At 53.1% G+C, this 27,043-nt stretch overlaps 1 protein-coding gene across 3 annotated transcripts; it reads left to right on the top strand.

Moving 5' to 3' along the window:
• Positions 1–2,945: 2,945 nt before the first annotated feature.
• On the top strand, positions 2,946–14,204 carry LOC142497025 (uncharacterized). Of its 3 annotated transcripts, none has more exons than XM_075604243.1 (4): positions 2,946–3,035; positions 10,642–10,707; positions 10,813–10,954; positions 13,477–14,204. In XM_075604243.1, the coding sequence occupies exons 2-4, from the start codon at positions 10,665–10,667 to the stop codon at positions 14,051–14,053; spliced, it is 762 nt and encodes a 253-aa protein (XP_075460358.1). In that variant the 5' UTR covers positions 2,946–3,035; positions 10,642–10,664; the 3' UTR covers positions 14,054–14,204. The 3 variants fall into 3 exon arrangements, with proteins under 3 accessions (XP_075460358.1, XP_075460359.1, XP_075460360.1); XM_075604244.1 differs by lacking the exon at positions 2,946–3,035 and adding an exon at positions 8,859–8,883; XM_075604245.1 differs by lacking the exon at positions 2,946–3,035 and adding an exon at positions 10,275–10,288.
• Positions 14,205–27,043: the final 12,839 nt, after the last annotated feature.

Genomic DNA, 27,043 nt, shown 5'->3' with positions numbered 1-27,043 from the left:
TCACTCTGTATTAATCTGTAACACTCTGTATCACTCTGTATTAATCTGTATCACTCTGTATCACTCTGTATTAATCTGTATCACTATGTATCACTCCGTATTAATCTGTATTACGCTGTATCACTCCGTATTAATCTGTATCACTCTGTATCACTCCGTATTAATCTGTATCACTCTGTATTAATCTGTATCACTCTGTATCACTCCGTATTAATCTGTATCACTCTGTATCACTCTGTATCACTCTGTATTAATCTGTATCACTCTGTATCACTCTGTATCACTCTGTATTAATCTGTATCACTCTGTATTACTCTGTATCACTCTGTATTACTCTGTATTAATCTGTATCACTCTGTATCACTCTGTATTAATCTGTATCACTCTGTATTACTCTCACTCGGGCAGCATAACAAGGAGAATTATTGTTCAGAGTGGAATTTGTAACTTCCCTTTCTCCCTCGGATCAGTTCCCAGTTTGCTTTGTGTGCAGAATAAGACGTTTATTTATTAGTTTACAAACAAAGTTAAAGTTTAGGAATAAAAAAGAAAAGGAAGAGTTATTGTGTTTACCCTGATAGCCTACATACTATCAATCTCTCTCCCTCCCGTCTCTCCCTCCTCTCCCTCCCCTTCTATTCCTCCTCTCGCCCTCCCCTTATTTTCCTCCTCTCTCTCTCTCCCCCCCCTCTATTCCTCCTCTCTCTCCCTCCACCTCTATTCCTCCCCTCTCTCTCTCCCCCCCTCTATTCCTCCTCTCTCTCTCCCTCCCCCCTCTATTCCTCCTCTCTCTCCCTCCCTTCCCCTCTATTCCTACTCTTTCTCCCTCCCCCCTCTATTCCTCCTCTCTCTCTCCCTCCCCCCTCTATTCCTCCTCTCTCTCTCCCCCCTCTATTCCTCCTTTCTCTCTCCCCCCCTCTATTCCTCCTCTCTCTCTTCCTCCCCCCTCTATTCCTCCTCTCTCTGTCTCTCCTTCCCCCATCTATCCCCCTTCCCTCTCTATATATATTTCTTTCTCTGTGCCATGGGCAGTTACATTTACATCCTTATACTGTAGATTACAAGCACTTTGGTGTGCGGGCTTGAAGGCTCCGGCTTTGTACATCACACAAACAGGCCCGCCAGCAGGGTGGGACAGAAGGTACTGGTGTCCCGGGCCCATGTGAGTCAGGGGAGCCCAGCCACCCGGGCCAATTAATAAAAAAAAAACCGCTGTGCTGGGTCTCCCTTTAGGCAGCGTCGGAAGTCAGCTGGGCTAAGCTTCCGGCGCGCCACCGTGTGAGGGAGGCCCGGCGCGCCACCGTGAGAGGGAGGCCCGGCGCGCCACCGTGTGAGGGAGGCCCGGCGCGCCACCGTGAGAGGGAGGCCCGGCGCGCCACCGTGAGAGGGAGGCCCGGCGCGCCACCGTGAGAGGGAGGCCTGGCACGCCACCGTGAGAGGGAGGCCCGGCGCGCCACCGTGAGAGGGAGGCCCGGCGCGCCACCGTGAGAGGGAGGCCCGGCGCGCCACCGTGAGAGGGAGGCCCGGCCCGCCACCGTGAGAGGGAGGCCCGGCGCGCCACCGTGAGAGGGAGGCCCGGCGCGCCACCGTGAGAGGGAGGCCCGGCGCGCACGGGAGCAGCATCGTGGGACAGATGCCTGCAGCGGGGCCGGCGTCAACTACTGTGACCTACCACCAGGCCCTGGCAGCATCAGGCCACCCCGCAGCATTGCCCCCCCCGTAGCACCGCCACCCCCCGCAGCATCGGGCCCCCACTGCAGAACCGCCACGCCCCGCAACATCATGCCCCCCCGCAGCACTGCCACCCCCGCATCATCGGGCCACCCCCCGCAGCATCATCCCCCCCGCAGCACTGCCACCCCCGCAGCACTGCCACCCCCGCAGCATGGGGCCACCCCCTGCAGCATCATCCCCCCCGCAGCACTGCCACCCCCGCAGCATCGGGCCACCCCCCGCAGCATGGGGCCACCCCCCGAGGCATCATCCCCCCCCGCAGCACTGCCACCCCCGCAGCATCGGGCCACCCCCCACAGCATCGGGCACCCCCGCAGCATCGGGCCACCCTCCACAGCATCATCCCCCCCCCGCAGCACTGCCACCCCCGCAGCATCGGGCCACCCCCCGCAGCACTGCCACCCCCGCAGCACTGCCACCCCCACAGCATGGGGCCACCCCCCACAGCATCGGGCAACACCGCAGCATCGGGGCCCCCCACAGCACCGCCGCCCCCCCCAGTAGCCACCGCCACCGGCCCCCCCAGTAGCAGCCACTGGCCTACCAGCCCTCCCTAAGCTACCAGCACACCACCCATCCCGCAGACCCCCATAGCAACGGCCCCCCTTCACAGCCACCGGCACTCCCTAAGCCACCGGCCCACCGCCCATCCCGCAGCCACCGCCCTCCCCTCCCCATTGCCACCGGGCCTGGCCTGAGACCATCCACAAGGTAAGTCTGATTTTTATTTGTATTGGGGGGGTTGGGGTATATTTGTATATGTATTGGGGGGGTTGGGGTATATTTGTATATGTATTGGGGGGGTTGGGGTATATTTTTATATGTATTGGGTGGTGGGGGTATATTTTTTATATCTATTTGGTGGCGTTTGGGGTATATTTTTATATGTATTGGGGGGTGGGGGTATATTTTTATATGTATTGGGGGTGGGGGTATATTTTTATATGTATTGGGGGGTGGGGTGTATTTTTATATGTATTGGGGAGTGGGGGTGTATTTTTATATGTATTGGGGGGTTAAGTAAAAGTTGCGCGCTAGAAAAAAAAATTCCGTGGTAGGTGCGCTATGGGTTGGGGGGGGGGGGGCTGTTCCTTTCACTTGTCCTGGGCCCTGCTTGTTCTGTTGGCGGCCCTGCACACACATCATCACCATAACTAGCACGCGTGTCCTCATTCTGCCCTTTGAACCCAATGTTCCATGTGTTGACCGCTGTCTCTGTGGATCCTTGGGTGGATGCCCAGCAGTATATATCTTAGCCGAGGGCGGCACAGCTCACAAGAGAAGCAAAATCTCGCAAGCTGGTAAGGACCCGTCCTGTCAAGGGGGAGTGGGGGGCTCAGGAGACGTTAAGAGGAATCAGGATATGGGGGGCTCTGGAAACGTTAAGAGGAATCAGGATATGGGGGGCTCTGGAAACATTGGGAGGAATCAGGATATGGGGGGGCTCGGGAGACGGGAGGAATCAGGATATGGGGGGGCACGGGAGACATAAGGATTTGGGGGGCTAGGGAGACGTTGGGAGGAATCAGGATATGGGGGGCTCAGAAAACATTGGGAGGAATCAGGATATGGGGACTCTGGAAATGTTGGGAGGAAACAGGATATGGGGGGCTCAGAAAACATTGGGACGAAACAGGATATGGGGGGCTCGGGAGACATTGGCAGGATTCAGAATATGGGGGGCACGGGAGACATGGGGAGGAATCAGGATATGGGGGGGTTCAGGAACCATTGGGAGGAATCAGGATATGGGGGGGCTCAGGAACCGTTGGGAGGAATCAGGATATGGGGGGCTCGGGAAATGTTGGGAGGAAACAGGATATGGGGGCCTCAGGAAACATTGGGAGGAATCAGGATATGGGGGGGCTCGGGAGATGGGAGGAATCAGGATATGGGGGGCTCAGAAAACATTGGGAGGAATCAGGATATGGGGACTCTGGAAATGTTGGGAGGAAACAGGATATGGGGGGCTCAGAAAACATTGGGACGAAACAGGATATGGGGGGCTCGGGAGACATTGGCAGGATTCAGAATATGGGGGGCACGGGAGACATGGGGAGGAATCAGGATATGGGGGGGTTCAGGAACCGTTGGGAGGAATCAGGATATGGGGGGGCTCAGGAACCGTTGGGAGGAATCAGGATATGGGGGGCTCGGGAAATGTTGGGAGGAAACAGGATATGGGGGCCTCAGGAAACATTGGGAGGAATCAGGATATGGGGGGGCTCGGGAGACGGGAGGAATCAGGATATGGGGGGGCTCGGGAAATGTTGGGAGGAATCAGGATATGGGGGGCTTGGGAAACATTGGGAGGAATCAGGATATGGGGGGGTCAGGAGATGGGAGGAATCAGGATATGGGGGGCTTGGGAAACGTTGGGAGGATTCAGTATATGGGGGGCTCGGGAGACATTGGGAGGAATCAGGATAGGGGGGGCTCAGGAAACATCGGGAGGAATCAGGATATGGGGGGCTCGGGAAATGTTGGGAGGAAACAGGATATGGGGGGGCTCAGGAAACGTCAGGAGGAATCAGGATAGGGGGGGGGGCTCAGGAAATGTTGGGAGGAAACAGGATATGGGGGGCTCAGGAAACGTCGGGAGGAATCAGGATAGGGGGGGGGCTCAGGAAATGTTGGGAGGAAACAGGATATGGGGGGCTCGGGAAACATTGGGAGGAATCAGGATATGGTGGGGCTCAGGAAACATTGGGAGGATTCAGGATATGGGGGGCTCGGGAGACATTGGGAGGAATCAGGATGGGGGGGGGGCTCAGGAAACATCAGGAGGAATCAGGATATGGGGGGCTCGGGAAATGTTGGGAGGAAACAGGATATGGGGGGGCTCAGGAAACGTTGGGAGGAATCAGGATAGGGGGGGGCTCAGGAAATGTTGGGAGGAAACAGGATATGGGGGGCCCGGGAAACATTGGGAGGAATCAGGATATGGGGTGCTCGGGAGACATTGGGAGGAATCAGGATATGGGGGGGTTCAGGAACCGTTGGGAGGAATCAGGATATGGGGGGGCTCAGGAACCGTTGGGAGGAATCAGGATATGGGGGGCTTGGGAAATGTTGGGAGGAAACAGGATATGGGGGTCTCAGGAAACATTGGGAGGAATCAGGATATGGGGGGGCTCAGTAGACGGGAGGAATCAGGATATGGGGGGGCTCGGGAAATGTTGGGAGGAATCAGGATATGGGGGGCTTGGGAAACATTGGGAGGAATCGGGATATGGGGGGGTCAGGAGACGGGAGGAACAGGATATGGGGGGCTTGGGAAACGTTGGGAGGATTCAGGATATGGGGGGCTCGGGAGACATTGGGAGGAATCAGGATAGGGGGGCTCAGGAAACATCGGGAGGAATCAGGATATGGAGGGCTCGGGAAATGTTGGGAGGAAACAGGATATGGGGGGGCTCAGGAAACGTCGGGAGGAATCAGGATAGGGGGGGGGCTCAGGAAATGTTGGGAGGAAACAGGATATGGGGGGCTCAGGAAACGTCGGGAGGAATCAGGATAGGAGGGGCTCAGGAAATGTTGGGGGGAAACAGGATATGGGGGGCTCGGGAAACATTGGGAGGAATCAGGATATGGTGGGGCTCAGGAAACATTGGGAGGATTCAGGATATGGGGGGCTCGGGAGACATTGGGAGGAATCAGGATAGGGGGGGCTCAGGAAACGTCAGGAGGAATCAGGATATGGGGGGCTCGGGAAATGTTGGGAGGAAACAGGATATGGGGGGGCTCAGGAAACATCGGGAGGAATCAGGATAGGGGGGGGGGCTCAGGAAATGTTGGGAGGAAACAGGATATGGGGGGCCCGGGAGACATTGGGAGGAATCAGGATATGGGGTGCTCGGGAGACATTGGGAGGAATCAGGATATGGGGGGCTCGGGAAACATTGGGAGGAATCAGGATATGGGTGGGCTCGGGAAACATTGGGAGGAATCAGGATATGGGGGCACTCAGGAAACGTCGGGAGGAATCAGGATAGGGGGGGGCTCAGGAAATGTTGGGAGGAAACAGGATATGGGGGGCTCGGGAAACATTGGGAGGAATCAGGATATGGGGGACTCAGGAAACATTGGGAGGAATCAGGATATGGGGGGGCTCAGGAAAAGTCGGCAGGAATCAGGATATGGAGGTCTCGGGAAACATTGGGAGGAATCAGGATATGGGGGGCTCGGGAAACATTGGGAGGAATCAGGGTATGGGGGGGCTCGGGAAATGTTGGGAGGAATCAGGATATGGGGGCGGGCTCAGGAAATGTTGGGAGAAAACAGGATATGGGGGGGCTCAGGAAACGTCGGGAGGAATCAGGATAGGGGGGGGCTCAGGAAATGTTGGGAGGAAACAGGATATGGGGGGCTCGGGAGACATTGGGAGGAATCAGGATATGGGGGCTCGGGAAACATTGGGAGGAATCAGGATATTGGGGGGCTCGGGAAACATTGGGAGGAATCAGGATATGGGGGGCTCGGGAAACGTTGGGAGGAATCAGAATATGGGGGGCTAGGGAAATGTTGGGAGGAATCAGGGTATGGGGGGGCTCGGGAAATGTTGGGAGGAAACAGGATAGGGGGGCTCAGGAAACGTGGGGAGGAATCAGGATATGGGGTTGCTCAGGAAACGTCAGGAGGAATCAGGATAGGGGGGGGCTCAGGAAATGTTGGGAGGAAACAGGATATGGGGGGCTCTGGAAACATTGGGAGGAATCAGGATATGGGGTTGCTCAGGAAACGTCGGGAGTAATCAGGATAGGGGGGGCTCAGGAAATGTTGGGAGGAAACAGTTTATGGGGTCTCTGGAAATGTTTGGAGGAAACAGGATATGGGGGGCTCTGAAAACATTGGGAGGAATCAGGATATGGGGGGGCTCGGGAAACATTGGGAGGAATCAGGATATGGGGGGCTCAGGAAACGTCGGGAGGAATCAGGATATGGGGGGCTCAGGAAACATTGGGAGGAATCAGGGTATGGGGGGGCTCAGGAAATGTTAGGAGGAAACAGGATGGGGGGGGGGGCTCAGGAAACGTCAGGAGGAATCAGGATAGGGGGGGGCTCAGGAAATGTTGGAAGGAAACAGGATATGGGGGCTTGGGACACATTGGGAGTAATCAGGATATGGGGGGTTTAGGAGACATTCGGAGGATTCAGGATATGGGGGGCTCGGGAAATGTTGGGAGGAATCAGGATATGGGGGACTTGGGAAACATTGGGAGGAATCAGGATATGGGGGGCTTGGGAGACATTGGGAGGAATCAGGATAGGGGGAGCTCTGGAGATGTTGGGAGGAATCAGGATATGGAGGGCTCGGGAGATATTGTGAGGAATCAGGGTATGGGGGGCTCAGGAGACAGGAGGAATCAGGATATGGGTGGCTCGGGAAACGTTGGGAGGATTCAGGATATGGGTGGCTCTGGAGATGTTAGGAGGAATCAGGATATGGGGGCTCTGGAAACGTTGGGAGGAATCAGGATATGGGGGGCTCGGGAGACGGGAGGAATCAGGATTTGGGGGGCTCAGGAAACATTGGGAGGAATCAGGATATGGGGGGGCTCGGGAGATATTGTGAAGAATCAGGATATGGGGGGCTCGGAAGATGTGAGGAATCAGGGTATGGGGGGCTCGGGAGAAATTGTGAGGAATCAGGATATGGGGGGCTCGGGAGATGTGAGGAATCAGGATATGGGGGACTCGGGAGATGTGAGGAATCAGGATATGGGGGGGTTCGGGAGACATTGTGAGGAATCAGGATATGGGGGCTCGGGAGACGTTGTGAGGAATCAGGGTATGGGGAGCTTGGGAGATGTGAGGATTCAGGATATGGGGAGCTTGGGAGATGTGAGGAATCAGTATATGGGGGCTCGGGAGATGTTGTGAGGAATCAGTATATGGGGGGGCAGTTTGAAAGTTGCAGACTCTAAATATATCCTGTTTTGTAAGTTACTTTTTTTTTTTACAAAGCGTCACAAGTACAATGGGGATAATAGTTACAGGTGAATGACAAACCCACGGGAGGCCCTGCGACAAAGAGCTTACAATCTAAGGGGTATGTTAGGAAGCTTATGGACAAATGTATTTATTCAAAGTGAACTGAGGGGATCTGGGGACAATTGTAGAGCGAGAGAGACAAGTAGGGGTGTAACGAGAGATTAGAGGTTAGATATATGGAGGTGCAGAGGGGTGTAACGAGAGATCAGAGGTGAGATATATGGAGGTGCAGAGGGGTGTAACGAGAGATCAGAGGTTGGATATACAGAGGTGCAGAGGGGTGTAACGAGAGATCAGAGGTGAGATATATACGGAGGTGCAGAGGGGTGTAACGAGAGATCAGAGGTGAGATATATGGAGGTGCAGAGGGGTGCAACGAGAGATCAGAGGTTGGATATACAAAGGTGCAGAGGGGTGTAACGAGAGATCAGAGGTGAGATATATGGAGGTGCAGAGGGGTGTAATGAGAGATCAGAGGTTGGATATACAGAGGTGCAGAGGCTTGTAATGAGACATCAGAGGTGATATATATATGGAGGTGCAGAAGAGTGTAACGAGAGATCAGAGGTGAGATATACAGTAAGGAGGTGCAGAGGAGTACAGAGCCTTGAAGGAAAGTAGGATCACAGAGATTAATAGGAAGCAGCCGGGAGAGGTCACGAGGTCAGACACAGAGAAGACTTAGAAGAGCAGGAGAGGATTCGGACAGCAGTGTTTTGAATGGGCTTTAGGGAAGAGAGGTGTGAGGAAGGGAGGCCGGATAAAATAATGTTACAGTAATCACTTCGGGAGAGAAGAAGGGCGTGTATTAGTGTTTTGGGGTTACTGCAGAGGTATGCTAATAGAGACCGTATAGGGTTAAATTAACATAAGGCTTTATTGCCTGTTCCTTTAAACAATGTAAACACAAAACATCAAAGAAAACCCTGCTCCACTTTGGAGAATAACTAGACAGTATATGCCCCAACTATCTGTGGCTGGCCAGATGAGCAAGTTCCCAGTCCCAAAAACATATTCCATATTTCTCAGGGAACAAATGTATAAGAAAGTCTTATCTGGTTCTCCAGCTGTAGGCTTTTGCAGTCAAACCGCTCCCAGGAATAACAGTCTGGTCCTTCCTCTGTCAGCATAGTGGTATGCTCAGGAAAAACTCTGGTCAGTCCTCCTTCTCCTTATGTCAGCCCAATTGTGAGCTAAGGAATCTCTCTCCTGCTTCCAGCAGGAGGCCTTTCTTAGAACTCGAATTTTGCCAGGTGGAGTCTAGTTAATTGCCTGTCTGCAATTAACCAGCTCCCTGCTGGATTTATAGGCAGTTTCTCTGACCCAGGGATAAGTCCCTGATACCGGTACATAGGAAGGGGCGGAGGAAAACGCGGAACCATTTAGTAGAAGCTTTTACTGTATATGGGGAGAAGGAAATGGAGAAGTTGCATGTAACCCCTAGGCAGCGTGCGTGTGAGACTGGGGGGGATAGTGGTGTAACCCCTAGGCAGCGTGCGTGTGAGACTGGGGGGGATAGTGGTGTTACCCCTAGGCAGTGTACGTGTGAGACTGGGGGGGATAGTGGTGTAACCCCTAGGCAGCGTGCGTGTGAGACTGGGGGGGATAGTGGTGTTACCCCTAGGCAGTGTGCGTGTGAGACTGGGGGGGATAGTGGTGTTACCCCTTGGCAGTGTGCGTGTGAGACTGGGGGGGATAGTGGTGTAACCCCTAGGCAGCGTGCGTGTAAGACTGGGGGGGGGGGTAGTGGTGTAACCCCTAAGCAGCGTGCGTGTGAGACTGGGGGGGATAATGGTGTAACCCCTAGGCAGCGTGCGTGTGAGACTGGGGGGGATAGTGGTGTTACCCCTGGCAGCGTGCGTGTGAGACTGGGGGGGATAGTGGTGTAACCCCTAGGCAGTGTGCATGTGAGACTGGGGGGGATAGTGGTGTTACCCCTGGCAGCGTGCGTGTGAGACTGGGGGGGATAGTGGTGTAACCCCTAGGCAGTGTGCGTGTGAGACTGGGGGGGATAGTGGTGTAACTGCTAGGCAGTGTGCGTGTGAGACTGGGGGGGATAGTGGTGTAACCGCTAGGCAGTGTGCGTGTAAGACTGGGGGGGATAGTGGTGTAACCCCTAGGCAGTGTGCGTGTGAGACTGGGGGGGATAGTGGTGTAACCGCTAGGCAGTGTGCGTCTAAGACTGGGGGGGATAGTGGTGTAACCCCTAGGCAGTGTGCGTGTGAGATTGGGGGGGATAGTGGTGTAACCCCTAGGAGAGCACTGCTTAGTAAACCGGGTCACTGTTCGTTCCCGTTAAGTTTGAATCTGGCTGCTGTGAATGTGGGGGTACAGTTGGGGGGTACAGTTTAAGATTTTAGTGGGGTTTTTTTTTTTTTTTTTAGCAAAGGACCCTGTTTCTTTTTGTAAAGTTCCTTTTCTTTGATATATTTGGGGAAGCCAGAAACATTGAACCCCCCTTCACCTGATCCGCAGAGCTTACACTCGCTTCTATAAAGGTATCAGGAGGGGATTGGAGGCTCCGGGTGACTTCCTTTCACTGGTTTTACAGGAACGTACGGTACAGAGACAGGAAATCAACTATCTACTGTGGGAAACCCAGCGGTGTAATGTGGGGGTCTCAGATAACCCCTTCAGTCTCAGAGCCCCTAACACAGCAGTGGCCCCTCTCTCTCCCCTCCCCCCCACTCCCTCCTTCTCCCCCGCTCACCCCTTATCCCCATCCCCTCCCCACTCCCTCTTCTCCACCTCTCCCCCCACTCTCTCCTCCTTCACTCCCCCCCGTCCCTCTCCCCCCCGTCACTCTCCCCCTCCTCCCCCCCACTCCCTTCCTCTCTCCCTCTCTCCCCTTCTCCACCCAACTCCCTCTCCCTCTCTCGCCCTCCCACCCCCTGACATGTGTCTGTGTTACAGGATAGAGAGGACACGCTGCAGACATGAGATACCTGGTGTTAACCCTTACACTACTGTTCTTCACAGGTATGGGGGGGGGAGGGGGAGAGTTTCTTTATAATATAACTGTCTCCAAAATGCACACAGCTATCTCTCACCACGTGATACACACGGTTATCTCTCTGTGTGCAGGGACACATGGTCGGTTCCTGTGGCCGCAGGATGAGCCGAATCCTCTGGATCACTACGTCCAGAAGGCCCTGAATGCTGCGTTGGTGGTCGGAAGTGCGGCGCTGAAAACCGTGAAGGAAACAGAGTTAGGCAAACAGCTCAAGTGAGGATGCACCGCCACGCCTCCACACACCATCACGCCTCGTCACGCCTCATCACACCTCGTCACACCCCGTCACGACTCCACACACCGTCACACCTCATCACGCCCCGTCATGCACCGCCACACACCGTCACACACGTCACACCTCCACACAACGTCACGCACCGTCACAGTTCCACACAACGTCACACACATCACACCGTCACGCACCGCCACACACTGCCACACACCGTCACACCTTCATGTACTGTCACAACCCGTCACACCTCCCCACAACCTCACGCACCGCCACATACCGTCACACACCATCATGCACCGTCACACCTCCACACACCGTCACGCCCAGTCATGCACCGTCAAACCCCATCCCACCTCCACACACCGCCACACCTCCACACACCGTCACACCCCGTAATGCCTCCACACACTGTCACCCCATCATGCACCATTACACCTCCACACCGAAATGCACCGCCACGCCTCCATACACCGTTACATCCTGACACACCTCCACACACCATCACAGCCAGTCACGCCTCCACACACCATCAAACCTCCATACAAGTCACACCCCATCACACCTCCACACTTCGTTACACCCCGTTACGCCTCCACGCACCGTCACACACCGCCACATACGTCACACACGTCACACACCGCCACGCAGCGTCACAGCTCCACACAACGTCACACACATCACACCGTCACGCACCGCCACACACCATCACACCTTCACACACCGTCACGTACTGTCACACCCCGTCACAAACGTCACATCTCCACACACCGTCACGCACCGCCACGTACAGTCACACACCGCCACATACCGTCACACCCCCACGCCCCGCCACACACTATCACCCTGTCACGCACCATCACCCGTTAAACCCCGTCACACCGTCAAGCCTCCACACCCCATCACGTCACGCCACAAACCGCCACACACCATCAAACCTCCACACACCTCGCCACACATGCACACATCGCCACACACACACGCACACAAACCTCGCCACACACACACCTCGCCACACACACCTCGCCACACACCGCCACACACATCAAACACCATCACACACCGCCACAGACAATCACACACACACCATCACACACCTCCACACCCCGTCACACACCTCCACACCCCGTCACACACCTCCACACCCCGTCACACACCTCCACACCCCGTCTCAAACCATCACACACCGTCACACTGTTAAACGGTTACACACCATCAAACCATTACACACTGTCAGACCATTAAACACACCGTCACACACCACACAGTCACTCCATTACACAACGTCACACACGTCACATCATAACACTGTTACACACCATCACACACTGTTACACACCACACCATCACACATCGTTACACAACAACTTACACCATCACCCACCGTTGTACTGTCACACACGTCCCACCGTCACACTGTTACACACCATCACACAATGTTACACACCACACAGACAGACCACCATCACACACCTCGCCACATACTGCCAGACACCGCCACACTGTCACACACGTCAAACACTGCCACACACCATCACACAAACCCTCACAAAGCCTCCACACCCCATCACACACCCCGTCACACACCTCCACACCCCATCACACACCTCCACACCCCATCACACACCTCCATACCCCCACCCATCTCCACACCCCGTCCTACACCTCCACACCCCCACACCCCATCACACAACTCCACCCACCTCCACACACCTCCACACACCTCCACACCCGTCACACACCTCCACACCCCGTCACACACTTCCACACCCCGTCCTACTGTGAAGCTGTTACACACCATCAGACCATTACACACTGTCAGACCATTAAACACACCGTCACACACCACACAGTCACTCCATTACACAACGTCACACGCCGTCACATCATAACACTGTTACACACCATCACACATCATTACACAACAACTTACACTATCACACACTGTTACACTGTCACACACGTCACACCATCACACTGTTACACATCGTCACACACTATTACACACCACACCGTCAGACCACCGTCACACTGTCAGACCGTTACAAACCATCAGCCTGTTACCCACCATTACACAACATCACACACGTCACACGCCGTCACATCGTAACACACCTTATACACTGTCACACCATCACACCGTTACCATCCGTCACATCTTGCACATCGTCACACACCTGACATATCACCCTGCCCTCCTATAACACTCCTGCACTATTACTGTATGTCACTTTGTCACCCTGACCACTTTATCTCCGTACCACATCCTCCCATTCTCCCACCATCCTGTGCCTCAGGTCGCAGGGTGACAGAGGGCGTGACCCCACAGCACAGGGTGAGGCACATTAGGAGCATGGTGACCAACAGACATGTAAATGAACCTCACATCCTGTGCCTCAGGTCGCAGGGTCACAGAGGGTGTGTCCCCACAGCACAGGGTGATGCACATTAGGAGCATGGTGACCAACAGACATGTAAATGAACCTCACATCCTGTGTGCTCCCAGCTCAAAACTCAAAGAGAAGTTCGAGGACGTGAAGATCAACGCTTTAAGCCTGAAGAAGGAGATTGACAGTCATCTGGACATGGTCCTGAAGAGGTTGGAGAAGGACCTGGATGAGAAGTACCCTATGGTCAAGCAGAAGGTCACCCCCATCCTGGCACAGTTCATAGAGCAGTGGGACAAACAAGTGAGGAGCTTCAGGAAGGATTTAAACCGCGTGGGAATCGAGCTCCTTTATGGCATCAGAAGCCAGCTCAACACCTTCCTGTACAAGCTACAGCCCATTGCGGAGGACGCCCGGGACAACATGCGGTCGGAGGTGAACGTGCTCCGCACAAACCTGGCCCCATATGTGGAGGAGATACAGAAGAAGATAGAGCAGGAGCTGAAGGATGATGTGGAGCCCAAAGCCAAGGAGCTGAGAGACAATCTGTACAAGCATACGGAGGAGCTGGGGGAACGCCTCAAACCGTATGCAGAGAAGCTTAAAGAGCAGCTAATCCCGCACGCAGAGGAAGTACAGACGCAGCTCGATAAAGTATTGGAGATAATCAAAGAATCATTCGGCAAGAAAGACTAGACACGCACCCAGACGGGGCCCTGCACAACGGCAACCCCCTCCCTCCTCTCTCTTGTCCTCCATCCTTCTCTCTCTCTGTGTGTGTTCCTCTTTCTAGGGTCTCCCTACCTCTGTATATCTGATGTTAACATAAAATGAGTTGATAAAATCATGTGGTTTGTTCTGAGAATTTTTTCTCCAGTTCACTGATTGAATGTATTGGACTTTTTCACCTGGATGTAGAATTCTGCATTATTACAACAAATTATAGTGTATAGAGCTATATATACACCTCACGTGTCTCTTCTTCACATGTACAAAGCTTTCAAAACCTCAGGTAATTTCTCCACAGGTACAGTGCTTTCAAAACCTCACCGTTCTCTTCTTCACGCATACAGAGCTTTCCCAAACCTCACAGGTTTCTTCTCTACATTTCCAGACCTTCCCAAACCTCACAGGTCTCTTATTCATGTGTCCAAAGCTTCCTAAACCTCACAGGTCTCTTCTTCATGTGTCCAGAGCTTCCAAAACTCACAGTTCTCTTCTGCACATGTACAGAGCTTCCAAAACCTCATAGGTAATTTCTCCGCATGTACAGAGCTTCCCAAACCTCACAGGTCTCTTCTTCACTTGTACAGAGCTTCCCAAACCTCACAGGTCTCTTGTTCACATGTACAGAGCTTCCCAAACACAAGAAGAGACCTGTGAGGTTAGGAAAATTCTGTATTGTCACGTACGGCCCACCTCAGAGCACACGACCTGTATATGGGACAAGGGTTAATACTCACGCTCACAAGCGGTGACTTTTCACCTCCACAAAGGTCCCTCAAATGTACAATATCTCCTCTACAGGACAAGGGTTAATACACAGCCCGCAAGCTGCCCCACCATTCACCTTCGCAAAGGTCCCTCACATGAGTAACATCTCCCCTAAATCCGTCCCCATATACCATCTGTCAAGAATAGCCCACAAGCGAGCGCGTGACATAGATATGCAATCAGGATTAATACACACGGCTACTCTAGCCAACTCACCTTCTGCCCTTCGCAAAGGTACCTCTAATGAGTTAATATTAAATCCTTACTCAATTGCAATCATATCTATACGCTGACACCACCTGGGATATGAAAATAACATGTAAAATTATTATTTGTCAGGGTCCCAGGTACCTGTTTATTATAGAAAAAACTATGCACTTTAACACACAAAAAAATCATTTGTAGCAAAATGTGTTCGAAAACATAAATACTCTCTCCAGAGCGTGCACCTGTTCCTTCAGAGCCCAAAGCATCACTTATTAAATGTTTTAATATATATAAAAATCCAGTGCTTAGATTACAGAAAAAGGACTAAAAGAGCATTCAATTAAAAAAAAAATGCAGAACAGTTTCTTAAAATAACAGGATAAAACGTCAAATAGAAATCCCTATATAGTACATTACCCAAATGTTATAGGATTTCTCCCAGAGAGGTCACTGGTGTAGGAGAGGAGATATCGCGTATTTTGTCCCAAACACGCCTCTGGTGAAATCTCTTTTTTTTCATAAAACCTTGCTCTTATATAGTTGTAGCCCTGCTTCCTATCGCTAGCAAGCTGCTACTCTGTGCTGTATCACATGTAGGCTCGCAGGGTCTGAGTCTCTGCCACGGAGAGCCTGGGGTATGCACAACTAGTATCACTGGTGCAGCGCCTCCACCTGCGACAGCTCCCACCAGCGGGGGAGTGGTTCTTCGCAGGACGTATATACAATAATTACTGACACACAGCCAATTACCGTAACCAACTTCCTTTACTCTTAGGCCAAGATCAGATATATGTACACACAATAGCATCCCCCGAATCCACCCAACATAACAAGCCACGGCGGGCTTAGCACAGACTTGCGCCTCGGCGGATGCTACCACACTCATGCGCTACGGCGGACGCCGCAATCCCAGAACCCGCCACCGGGTGATCCCACCCCGTGTCCAATTCCCCAAACAACACCGTCCCGTTACTTCACAGATAGTCTCTATGTGTGTGTATGGGCGAATGCGCAGCCACAGTGTCTTGAATTAGTGAATGGTACCGTTGGGGCCCTTGCTGAAATACCTGCCGAGCACTCCAGTACTCGGATCTGCCACGATCTTCACAAAGGGGCTCCGCACGTCGAAGCCTTCCTCCCGTTCTCTCTCTCTCTCTGGTCCAGGGTGATCCCACCCGGACACTAGTAACACCACGCGGGGTCTGATCCCCGACTTCCCGCCAAATAGGATTGTCCTGATACAATTACACAGATGGTAGTGAACAGGAACCTCTCTAAGGCGATCCCTGACTCCGCTCGTCCCTACGGTGACTCAGGGCTAAACTGGGCCTGGGGCACACGGCCTACGCCGGAGCGGCTTAACCTCCCCTACTCCAACACTCCGTCTCCTCTCCTCTCCCACGCGCTCTAACTCACGTGCGTGCAAACACCTCCCTTTATCCCCTCCTCTCCATGACGCTCCCCGCGGGGCTGCTGGGTCAAGGATCTATTCTCTCTCCCGCCAACTGTGCTCCCCCTCCTTCGCAGGCTTTTGCAAAACCCTACACGCGCAATCTCCCGCTCTTTCGGGGCTAATCAGGGGTCACGGCTACATCCTCCCCCCTGTGAAATCCAACGACCCCGCTTGGACAACAATAACGATAACCATTTTATATAATGAAAAATGCTAATACATTGATCTCTATATCAACTTATACATTTCGCTGAACATGATGATAACAGATTGAACCCGGCTGCGAGCCCACTGCTGAGCCGCATAATGGGGTGCCCCGAACTGATCATAGGCCATCCTCATTGGAGGTTGTCCATTTCTCTGGCTCCTTCTCAATTCCGGTGCGGTCACTCCTAGCGAGAGTGAGGTTCGTACTCAGCTGTGTTTGGTTCTGCCCTTGAGAGGCTGGTGTTCTCGAATCGGTCGGAACTGGGGATGAAACACGGACTCTGAGGGTCTAACATTGAGGTTTCCGGCTCCACCGCCTGGGGTGATTGATTTCTGAGCTCTTTACCCGACGCTCCTTCGGGAGATGCTCCAGTTGGAAAGTCCCTTTGAGAGGTCCCTTCTATACTTTCGCCGCCCTCTACGTCAGCCTCTGAGGACACTTCTCCATCAAGCGGAGAGGCCGGCCACTCCGATTCTCCCTCCTCTAGTTGCGGAATAGGCAGTAGATGATTACGATGCCACGTTTTTACCCTACCCTCCGAATCTTTGATACGATAGACTGAAAGATCAGACACTTGGGAGATCACCTCGTACACTCCCTCCCTCCATCGGTCAGCCAACTTATGTTTACCCGGTACTCCCAGGTTGCGGAGCAGTACGGCATCACCCGGCTTAATGTCTCTATGCTTTACTTTGTGATCGTATCGCCTTTTGTTTCCGGCATTCAGTTTTTCTGGCGACTTCTCGGCCTACCCAAAGGCTTTCTGTAGATTCTCTTGCAATCTTTGCACATAGCGGAAATGGGTAGTATTGTGTACTCCATCGGTGGAGACTCTTAACTATATGTCCACGGGTAATCGGGCTTCACGACCGAACATTAAGAAGTAGGGCGAGAACCCGGTAGATTCATGTCGGGTGCAATTGTAGGCGTGGACAAGAGTTTCCACATGACGACTCCACTTAGTCTTTTCCCCCCCGGTTAGAGTGCCCAGCATGTCTAGCAGAGTGCGATTGAAACGTTCGGGTAATGCATCACCTTCAGGGTGGTAAGGGGTAGTACAGGACTTTTTGATGTGCAGGAGATTCAGCAATTCTTTTATCAGTTTACTTTCAAAATCCCGCCCTTGGTCAGAATGCAGGCGTTGGGGGGGTCCATAGTGCACAAAATACTTCTCCCATAGTACCTTAACGACTGTAATGGCTTTTTGGTCTTTGGTTGGAAAGGCCTGGGCGTAGCGGGTGTAATGATCGGTGATGACCAGCACGTTCCCTATGCCATGGGTGTCGGGCTCGATACACAAGAAGTCCATGCAGACTAAATCCATAGGTCCCGTGCTTTTTAGGTAGCCCATGGGGGCAGCTCTAGTGGGTAGAGTCTTGCGTTGGATGCACCGCCCACACCTTCGACAGTGATGCTCCACGGATTCTCTCATTCTCGGCCAAAAAAATCTATCCCTCACCAGTCCAAAAGTCTTGTCCACCCCCAGATATCCGTGGTCCTCATGTAGAGCTTTCAATGCTAAGTACTGCAGTCTTTTTGGTAACACCAGTTGGCGGCGTTCCAGATGGTCTTGATACTCCACCACGCGGTATAGTAGTTTGTTATGAATTTCAAATTTCTCAGCTTCCCGCATCAGTATGCCTCCGACATCCCCCGGAGCCTGGTGGAGCAGATCCCGTCGGTTTTGGCGAAGGGCTTTCCGAATAGTCCCTGCGACCGGGTCTTGTTCCTGGTACTGGACCATGTCCTCCCAGGCGATGATCTGGTCGTGGCCAACATGCATCCCCCTTGGGTCACGATAGGCTTCAGGTATAGCGGTAGAGTCGCACCCCAGTGAATCAGCCACTCGTAATTCTGAAAAGGCTACTTGATCGTCTATGACGGCTGCGGTGCAACAGAGCGCTCGTATCCCGGGTCCCGGGATCTCTTCCCACTGCTCCCCGTCGGGAGTAGGGGCCAACCCCGGCCGCCGCGACAAGGCGTCCGCTCCAACGTTCAGAGGCCCAGGTTTGTATTTCAGTGTAAAGTTGTAATTGAAGAGCGCGGCCAACCAGCGATGACCGGCAGCATCCAGCAACGGGTCGCAGCCCCTCAGGATATTTCTGGTGCAACACGGCGCCTAGGCCACTCAGACTGGCATCCACATGTAGAATGTAGGGCTGGTCGGGGTTGGCATAGGCCAGAATGGGGGCCGCTGTCAGGCTCTGTTTCAGGTCGTGGAATGCCTGTTCGCACTCTGGAGTCCATTTATCTCCGAACGTTAGTCGGGCAGGATTGGACTTCTGGTTCGCCTCCACTGGGTAGATTCTGAGTAGGCTGTTGAGGGCTTTGGCCCGGCGAGAGTACCCCTCCACAAATCTGCGATAATAGCCACAAAATCCCAGGAACGTGTGCAACTCTCCCACATTCTCTGGGCGGGGCCAGTTGACAACAGCTTCTATCTTGGTGGGATCAGTGGCAATCCCCTCACTGGATACTATGTGTCCTACGTATGTCACAGAGGTTTGGCAGAATCGGCATTTGTCCAGAGAGAGTTTGAGACCTTCCTGCGACAATCTATCCAGGACCTTCAGAAGACGACCCTCATGCTCTTCCAGGGTTTTCCCGAAGACTATGATATCATCTAGGTACACCAGGCATTCTCGGGGGTTGAGGTCCCCCAGCGTCTTCTCCATTAACCGTTGGAAAGTAGCGGGTGCTCCGCATATGCCTTGGGGCATACGGGTGAATTGATAAAACCTAAGGGGGCAGATGAAAGCGGTCTTCTCCTGATCCTCGGGGCTCATGGGGACCTGGTAATACCCGGACCGCAGGTCCAGTACGCTGAACCACTGGCTCCCATGTAAAGTGTCTAGAATCTCTTCTATGCGGGGGAGATTATACTGGTCCGGCACCGTCCGATTGTTCAGCGTCTGATAATCCACACATAGTCTCACTGTTCCATTTTTCTTTCTTACGACTACTATGGGCGAGGCGTAGGGACTGCGGGACTCCTTGACAATCCCGGCGGCTTCCATTTCATTTATAGCGGCCCTCACATCCTCCACGTCCCGGGGAGCGAGTCGGCGAGAACGCTCCCGGAACGGCTTCTCATCTGTCATTCGAATGGTGTGTTGGGCATTGCGGCTACACCCCACATCCATCTCCCCCATAGAGCACACGGATCGTCTCTGCTCGAGCTGCACCTGCAACCGTCTCTTCCAGGCATCTGGCAAGGCGGACGAACCAAAATCGAAGTTTAGAGTCGTACCGGTCCGCTCCACCCGGTTCGCATTCACCTGTACGGCTTCGTCCACCGAACTGACAGGATATATCCGCCCTATTCGCTGACCAACATCGATGGCCAAGGGGAAGGGTGACAGGTTCTGTACCATCACATCAATCCGATGAGGAATGGCCCCCCGCCAATGGCGAAATTCGGGTATGAGCCGATACCCTCGACGTACATCCTCTTCTGGGGTACTTTCTAGCGAGAACTGCTGGTCTTCGCCGAGCCGCTCGGCATAGGCACACCATGCGGGAACGCTTTGCGTTTCTCCTGGGAATAAGCGGGTCAGACCTCTCCTTCCACAGAATAGCAGTCCATAGTCTTCGGGCGACGAAGGGGGCGGGGCTGGATCTGCTTGAACCAATTGCAGCTGTAGACTGGACATGGGGAGCTCTTTAGTCTCCTGTAGATAGGCCCGGATGACTGCTTGCACAATGTCAGCATTGGTGCAGAGTATGATGGGGTACCTGGGGGTATCCCGGGGTTCTGGATACACCAAGGCGTCCACCTTCATGGGGTGAGTTTTTCCTGTGTTGAGTTGCTGTATTTCTAGATCCACAGTCACTAGGCCATCTATGGGGTAGTCATCATTGCTTAACCCACGCACCTTGATGTGTTCAGCCGGCCGCAGCGGCCGCTTTCGAAGATGCCGATCATAGAACCCCCGATAGATGATGGTGACCTGGGATCCCGTGTCTAGTAGCGTGGAGGAGTAGATCCCGTCCACGAGCACCCGGATTAACACTACCAGTCCTACCCGATTATTGTCGCCACCTGCTGCGTCTCCTTCCGCGGGCGTTACGGCCCGATCGCTATCTGCCGCATACACCCCGCACACCATAGCTTGAGGCGGAAACTTCTTGGGGGAAGGACTTCGGCGTCGAGAGTCACCCAGGTGACAGTCATACGATATATGCCCCCTTTTTCCACATTTGTAGCACGACATATCTCGATGGACCCCACGTCGATCGAGTGGGGGTGATGACCGTCCAGCATAAGGGGTTTTCTCTGGGCCCTGCTTCTCTGGGGGGTCTTCCTTCTTGTCCACGGCCCCTTTGGGTTTAGCACTGCTGTTGCTTTTCGGCTTTGGAGGGGAGTGCAACATTTAATGCGTCTCGTGCTCTTTCACCTGCTGCAGGAGTTGGATGAACGAAGGGGGAGGGCCCCTTGTGAGGTGATCACGAATCATACTGGCTATGGGGTGGGCAGGGATAGACCCGCGGAGGTATTGCTTACATAGATACTCATCCATCTGAGAGGGCAGCACATGTTTATGATGCAATAACGGCCCAAGAGACATTTGCACTCGGTGGATATAGGCAGACAGCTCTTCCCCTTCTTTTTGTTTTACGGCATAGTATTTAGCCCATAAAGCCCCATCATCTTCTTTCGCGCTATATGCTTCTACCAGAAACTCAATCATTAAGCGAGAGGTTAACTCGGGGTACTGCTCGCAGTGTAGGCTAATCAGAGTGGCCGCCGGGGGCCGCAGGCATTCCATAAGTCTCTGCCGTTTTACCTCATCGGTGCACGACCATTCCTCCATTACGCCCCTTGTATGTTCCTTCCAGGTTTCTACCCCGTCTTCCCCGGTAGGTACAGGGAGGGTTCCCGAGAAGGCTTTTAGCTTCCGGTAGTTCTGGGCATGAGTGGCTATTGTAAGCGCTTCAACCAGCGGCGGTAGAATAGGGGGGGCAGATAACTGGTCTATTTTGTCCATTAGTTTCCACAGCATATTACTACGCACTTCGGCCTCAGCAGAGGCACTGGACCCTGGGTAACTGGAGGCGGATAGGCAACTACTGGCATCGCTCTCGGCATAACAAGCAAAAGGAAGAGTTGGGTCGTCTTCATCTAGCGGATGTACGGGGGGTCCCGGAGGGGGTAAACCAAGAGACTACCGCCCGGCGGGGCATCAGGCAGGGCCAGGAATTGGGGAACGGCTGATTCGAGCGCTAACAGGTTGCGCCGACAGTCCACAAGCATGGTATTCCAGTTCGAGTCTCGGTCTACAAGTACATCTACCAAGCGAGCTTTGGCAAAGCCGGGGAGTTGTCGCAAAGCCATCTGTAAAGTCTCTAAGGGCAAGGCCATGGGCACTCGGGCCAACGCTACGGCACGACGGGTAGGCGTGCGGACTTGGCGGGCCCAGTCGCGTATCTCGTGACGGGTAGGAAGGGCCATGGTAGCAACAATTTATCTTCGAGGGGCACCCCAGGTCTAAGATCTCAGCAGCGCCTCCAAATGTAGCCCTGCTTCCTATCGCTAGCAAGCTGCTACTCTGTGCTGTATCACATGTAGGCTCGCAGGGTCTGAGTCTCTGCCACGGAGAGCCTGGGGTATGCGCAACTAGTATCACTGGTGCAGCGCCTCCACCTGCGACAGCTCCCACCAGCGGGGGAGTGGTTTTTCGCAGGACGTCTAAGCAATAATTACTGACACACAGCCAATTACCGTAACCAACTTCCTTTACTCTTAGGCCAAGATCAGATATATGTACACACAATAACATCCCCCGAATCCACCCAACATAACAAGCCACGGCGGGCTTAGCACAGACTTGCGTCTCGGCGGATGCTACCACACTCATGCGCCACGGCGGACGCCACAATCCCCGAACCCGCCACCGGGTGATCCCACCCCGTGTCCAATTCCCCAAACAACACCGTCCTGTTACTTCACAGATAGTCTCTATGTGTGTGTATGGGTGACTGCGTAGCCACAGTGTCTTGAATTCGTGAATGGTACCGTTGGGGCCCTTGCTGAAATACCTGCCGAGCACTCCAGTACTCGGATCTGCCACGATCTTCACAAAGGGGCTCCGCACGTCGAAGCCTTCCTCCCATTCTCTCTCTCTCTCTGGTCCAGGGCGATCCCACCCGGACACTAGTAACACCACGCGGGGTCTGATCCCCGACTTCCCGCCAAATAGGATTGTCCTGATACAATTACACAGATGGTAGTGAACAGGAACCTCTCTAAGGCGATCCCTGACTCCGCTCGTCCCTACGGTGACTCAGGGCTAAACTGGGCCTGGGGCACACGGCCTACGCCGGAGCGGCTTAACCTCCCCTACTCCAACACTCCGTCTCCTCTCCCACGCGCTCTAACTCACGTGCGTGCAAACACCTCCCTTTATCCCCTCCTCTCCATGACGCTCCCCGCGGGGCTGCTGGGTCAAGGATCTACTCTCTCCCACCAACTGTGCTCCCCCTCCTTCGCAGGCTTTTGCAAAACCCTACACGCGCAATCTCCCGCTCTTTCGGGGCTAATCAGGGGTCACGGCTACATAGTATTTTTCCCCATTGAAACAAACCCAGCCGCTGTGTAGCTGAGATTGACAGTTTTACAGCAGAGTAAAAACCTCCTACAAAATTACATTTAAACTAGACCCTCAGTAGATACCAATACTCACACACGTGAGTCACATCAATACATTCAGGCGCTCATGGCGGACGAGACAAGACTAACTATCCCTCTCTTAATCGTAAATTAGAGAGACAAACGGAAATCTGTTCCTTATTACCTCTTAAACATACAGTATGTGACGCCAGAACGTGCAGTGTGTGACGTCAGAACGTGCAGTGTGTGACGTCAGAACGTGCAGTGTGTGACGTCAGAACGTGCAGTGTGTGACGTCAGAACGTGCAGTGTGGGACGTCAGAACGTGCAGTGTGGGACGCCAGAACGTGCAGTGTGTGACGTCAGAACGTGCAGTGTGTGACGACAGAACGTGCAGTGTGTGACGTCAGAACGTGCAGTGTGTGACGTCAGAACGTGCAGTGTGTGACGTCAGAACGTGCAGTGTGTGACGTCAGAACGTGCAGTGTGTGACGCCAGAACGTGCAGTGTGTGACGCCAGAACGTGCAGTGTGTGACGTCAGAACGTGCAGTGTGTGACGTCAGAACGTGCAGTGTGTGACGTCAGAACGTGTAGTGTGTGACGTCAGAACGTGCAGTGTGTGACGCCAGAACGTGCAGTGTGTGACGCCAGAACGTGCAGTGTGTGACGTCAGAACGTGCAGTGTGTGACGTCAGAACGTGCAGTGTGTGACGCCAGAACGTGCAGTGTGTGACGCCAGAACGTGCAGTGTGTGACGTCAGAACGTGCAGTGTGTGACGCCAGAACGTGCAGCGTGTGACGTCAGAACGTGCAGCGTGTGACGTCAGAACGTGCAGCGTGTGACGCCAGAACGTGCAGCGTGTGACGTCAGAACGTGCAGTGTGTGACGTCAGAACGTGCCGTGTGTGACGTCAGAACGTGCCGTGTGTGACGTCAGAACGTGCAGTGTGTGACGTCAGAACGTGCCGTGTGTGACGTCAGAACGTGCCGTGTGTGACGTCAGAACGTGCAGTGTGTGACGCCAGAACGTGCAGTGTGTGACGTCAGAACGTGCAGTGTGTGACGTCAGAACGTGCAGTGTGTGACGTCAGAACGTGCAGTGTGTGACGTCAGAACGTGCAGTGTGTGACGTCAGAACGTGCAGTGTGTGACGCCAGAACGTGCAGCGTGTGACGTCAGAACGTGCAGTGTGTGACGTCAGAACGTGCAGTGTGTGACGTCAGAACGTGCCGTGTGTGACGTCAGAACGTGCAGTGTGTGACGTCAGAACGTGCAGTGTGTGACGCCAGAACGTGCAGTGTGTGACGTCAGAACGTGCAGTGTGTGACGTCAGAACGTGCAGTGTGTGACGCCAGAACGTGCAGTGTGTGACGCCAGAACGTGCAGTGTGTGACGTCAGAACGTGCAGTGTGTGACGTCAGAACGTGCAGTGTGTGACGTCAGAACGTGCAGTGTGTGACGCCAGAACTTGCCCCTCGGTGACACGATTACTTATTTGTAACTCGGATTATGCAGAGGAGATGACATCACAAGGTATTCTAATTTTTAATAAAGACCTTCACTGGCGCTTACCATGTAGGTCACCTTTCTCTGGAATGTACCAGCGATTATTCACAAACTTTGATACCGACAGACTAGTATCTGATTAGAAACCTCCCACGGGTCACTTTTAGGGGGCTATCCATGAAAGGCCTCCACAATTAAGTTCTTTTGAAGCTAAGAGCAGACCCAAGAAAACAGTCCTGACCTGTTTCAAACCCAGTATTTTTGTATTTTTAAACCAATTGTAGCTCATTAACCCCTGAAGCACCAGATGGATTTAAATACCTAATATCTCATGATAGTATCATGACATGTACATTATAATTTGCTTTTTTAAGAACACTCGGGTGACACTGCGGTATAATATTTCTAGAGGGAGCAGCTATATAATGCTGAGAACTCGCTCAAACTGATAGGGTCCTACCCAAGGATTTAAGCTTTCAAGGAACAGAAAGCAGGGAGAGAGAGAAAGGTCCTTTGGTAAGGACAATGTCCGCTGCTAGGTAAATAAACTAGTTAGAGGTTTGAATGTAACCTCCTAATATCCAAAGAGCAAATCGAGATGTGGTAAAGTACATATCATATGTGGAAAATGTGAGAACAACAGGTTTGTTGGCAGGCCTCGCGTTAAGCCTGAGTAACTCAGGTGGCAAGGTGATACGTATGACATAAAACGTATCAGTCTGAGTGCAGATTGAAAAGGGGGGTCGTTTAATAAATCAATGTAAATCATGTAACATAAAAACATTAAACATGAGGGTCAAAAAGTGCGGCGTGCGGCTGACGCAGCGCGTTTAATTGCCGCCACTGATCCCTGTTGGGAATGTTCTGCATACGTGTTTAACCCTTAATAGGCGTCCCTGATTGGTGCCGGCCTACATGTGAACATTGAGTCCTGGGGCAGATAGAAATTTGCTCTATGAAGGTTGTCTGAGGCAAATAAAAAGTAGTATATGACTGCAATGCCTTACTGGTGGTTGGCTCAAGTGATTGCGAATTTAAATTACAAGCTGATATCAAGCAAACGAGGTTCCTAGCACATGGGTACAGTAAGAAAGTACTCAAAAGAGCCCTGCCCACGGAGAGGGATCCTGCGCTGCAGACTAACGTTAGTGCACAACCAGAGGAACAAGCCATCAGGTTCCGGGGCTGCCACGTAACGGAACTGAGCAGACCCCGCGAGATCGATGGATTGCCAACCCAAGACACGGAGCTCAGGAAACTATGTTTATTCGCAAGAGCAACAGAACAGAAGCATTCAAACGTACACAAAACACACACAAGTAACCACTTTGTGACCCACCTCCAGCCTGGGAGGGGATTGGGTTTCTCCCCGCAGAGTAGGTGGTGCCAGGCGTAGCCGCAATAGTCTCTCTGTTTCCGGGTCGGGGAAACAGTCCGTTATGGGGTACAGCAATGTCTTGGGGGCCGCTTGGAGAGCGGGCGCACAATGGATAAAAACAGTCCTTGTCCTTGGTGCGATTACCGGTAGAGGCTATCCCGCTAGTCCGGGGACCGACCTCCACTGGTTAGCGGTGCAAGGGTTAAAGAACAGCTCTCTGTGGCAGCAGAAGCCGATGTTTGGAGGAATTCTTCAAAAAGACGTTGGTAGCTTTGGCTTGGTTTCTTGGCTCAGGACGCACCAGAGCGTATGGAACCGGGCCCCTCACACAGACAGGGGTTTATTTCCGCTAGTCCACTCAGAGTCCTGCTGTAAGCTGGACCCAGGAACTTAGTCTCCCGCAAGAGACTCCCAGTACACCCCGCAAGGTATACAGATACAGCTCCCTCAAGAACTGGGTGCCGAAACAGACTCAGGCTGGGTTGTTCTAAGACACACACACACTAGTACAGGTTGAGGGTTTCAGTTATACCTCAAACTGCAGAGAGGTGCCAGACTGTCTGCACGCATCAAAGGGTTTTTCTGGCCTCTTTTGCTGAGTAAGGACCGAACTGTTGACACTTTATTCCCTTGGAGTGTGTAACAGGGCCAGCAAGTCTGGGGACACCTTGACAAGTGTTAGATGACACCCTTTGATGATCCTATATCTATACTTACTTATTGATCCAGAGGAAGGCAAACAAAAAAAACGAGTCATATCATCCAATGATATCTCATAAGGGGGAAATAAATTCCTTCCTGACTCCAAGAATTGTCAATCAGATTATTC

This window comes from Ascaphus truei, chromosome 6 (genome assembly GCF_040206685.1).
Source record: "Ascaphus truei isolate aAscTru1 chromosome 6, aAscTru1.hap1, whole genome shotgun sequence".
NCBI classification, from domain to species: Eukaryota; Metazoa; Chordata; class Amphibia; order Anura; family Ascaphidae; genus Ascaphus; species Ascaphus truei.
This window is presented reverse-complemented; position numbering and strand designations above follow the sequence as displayed.

Bases quoted from the DNA above. Each gene is read 5' to 3' on its own strand.
- LOC142497025 (XM_075604243.1), top strand. From the start codon at position 10,665: ATGAGATACCTGGTGTTAACCCTTACACTACTGTTCTTCACAG. The intron at 10,708-10,812 runs GTATGGGGGGGG...CTCTGTGTGCAG, and splicing joins TACACTACTGTTCTTCACAG to GGACACATGGTCGGTTCCTG. The intron at 10,955-13,476 runs GTGAGGATGCAC...GTGTGCTCCCAG, and splicing joins GAGTTAGGCAAACAGCTCAA to CTCAAAACTCAAAGAGAAGT.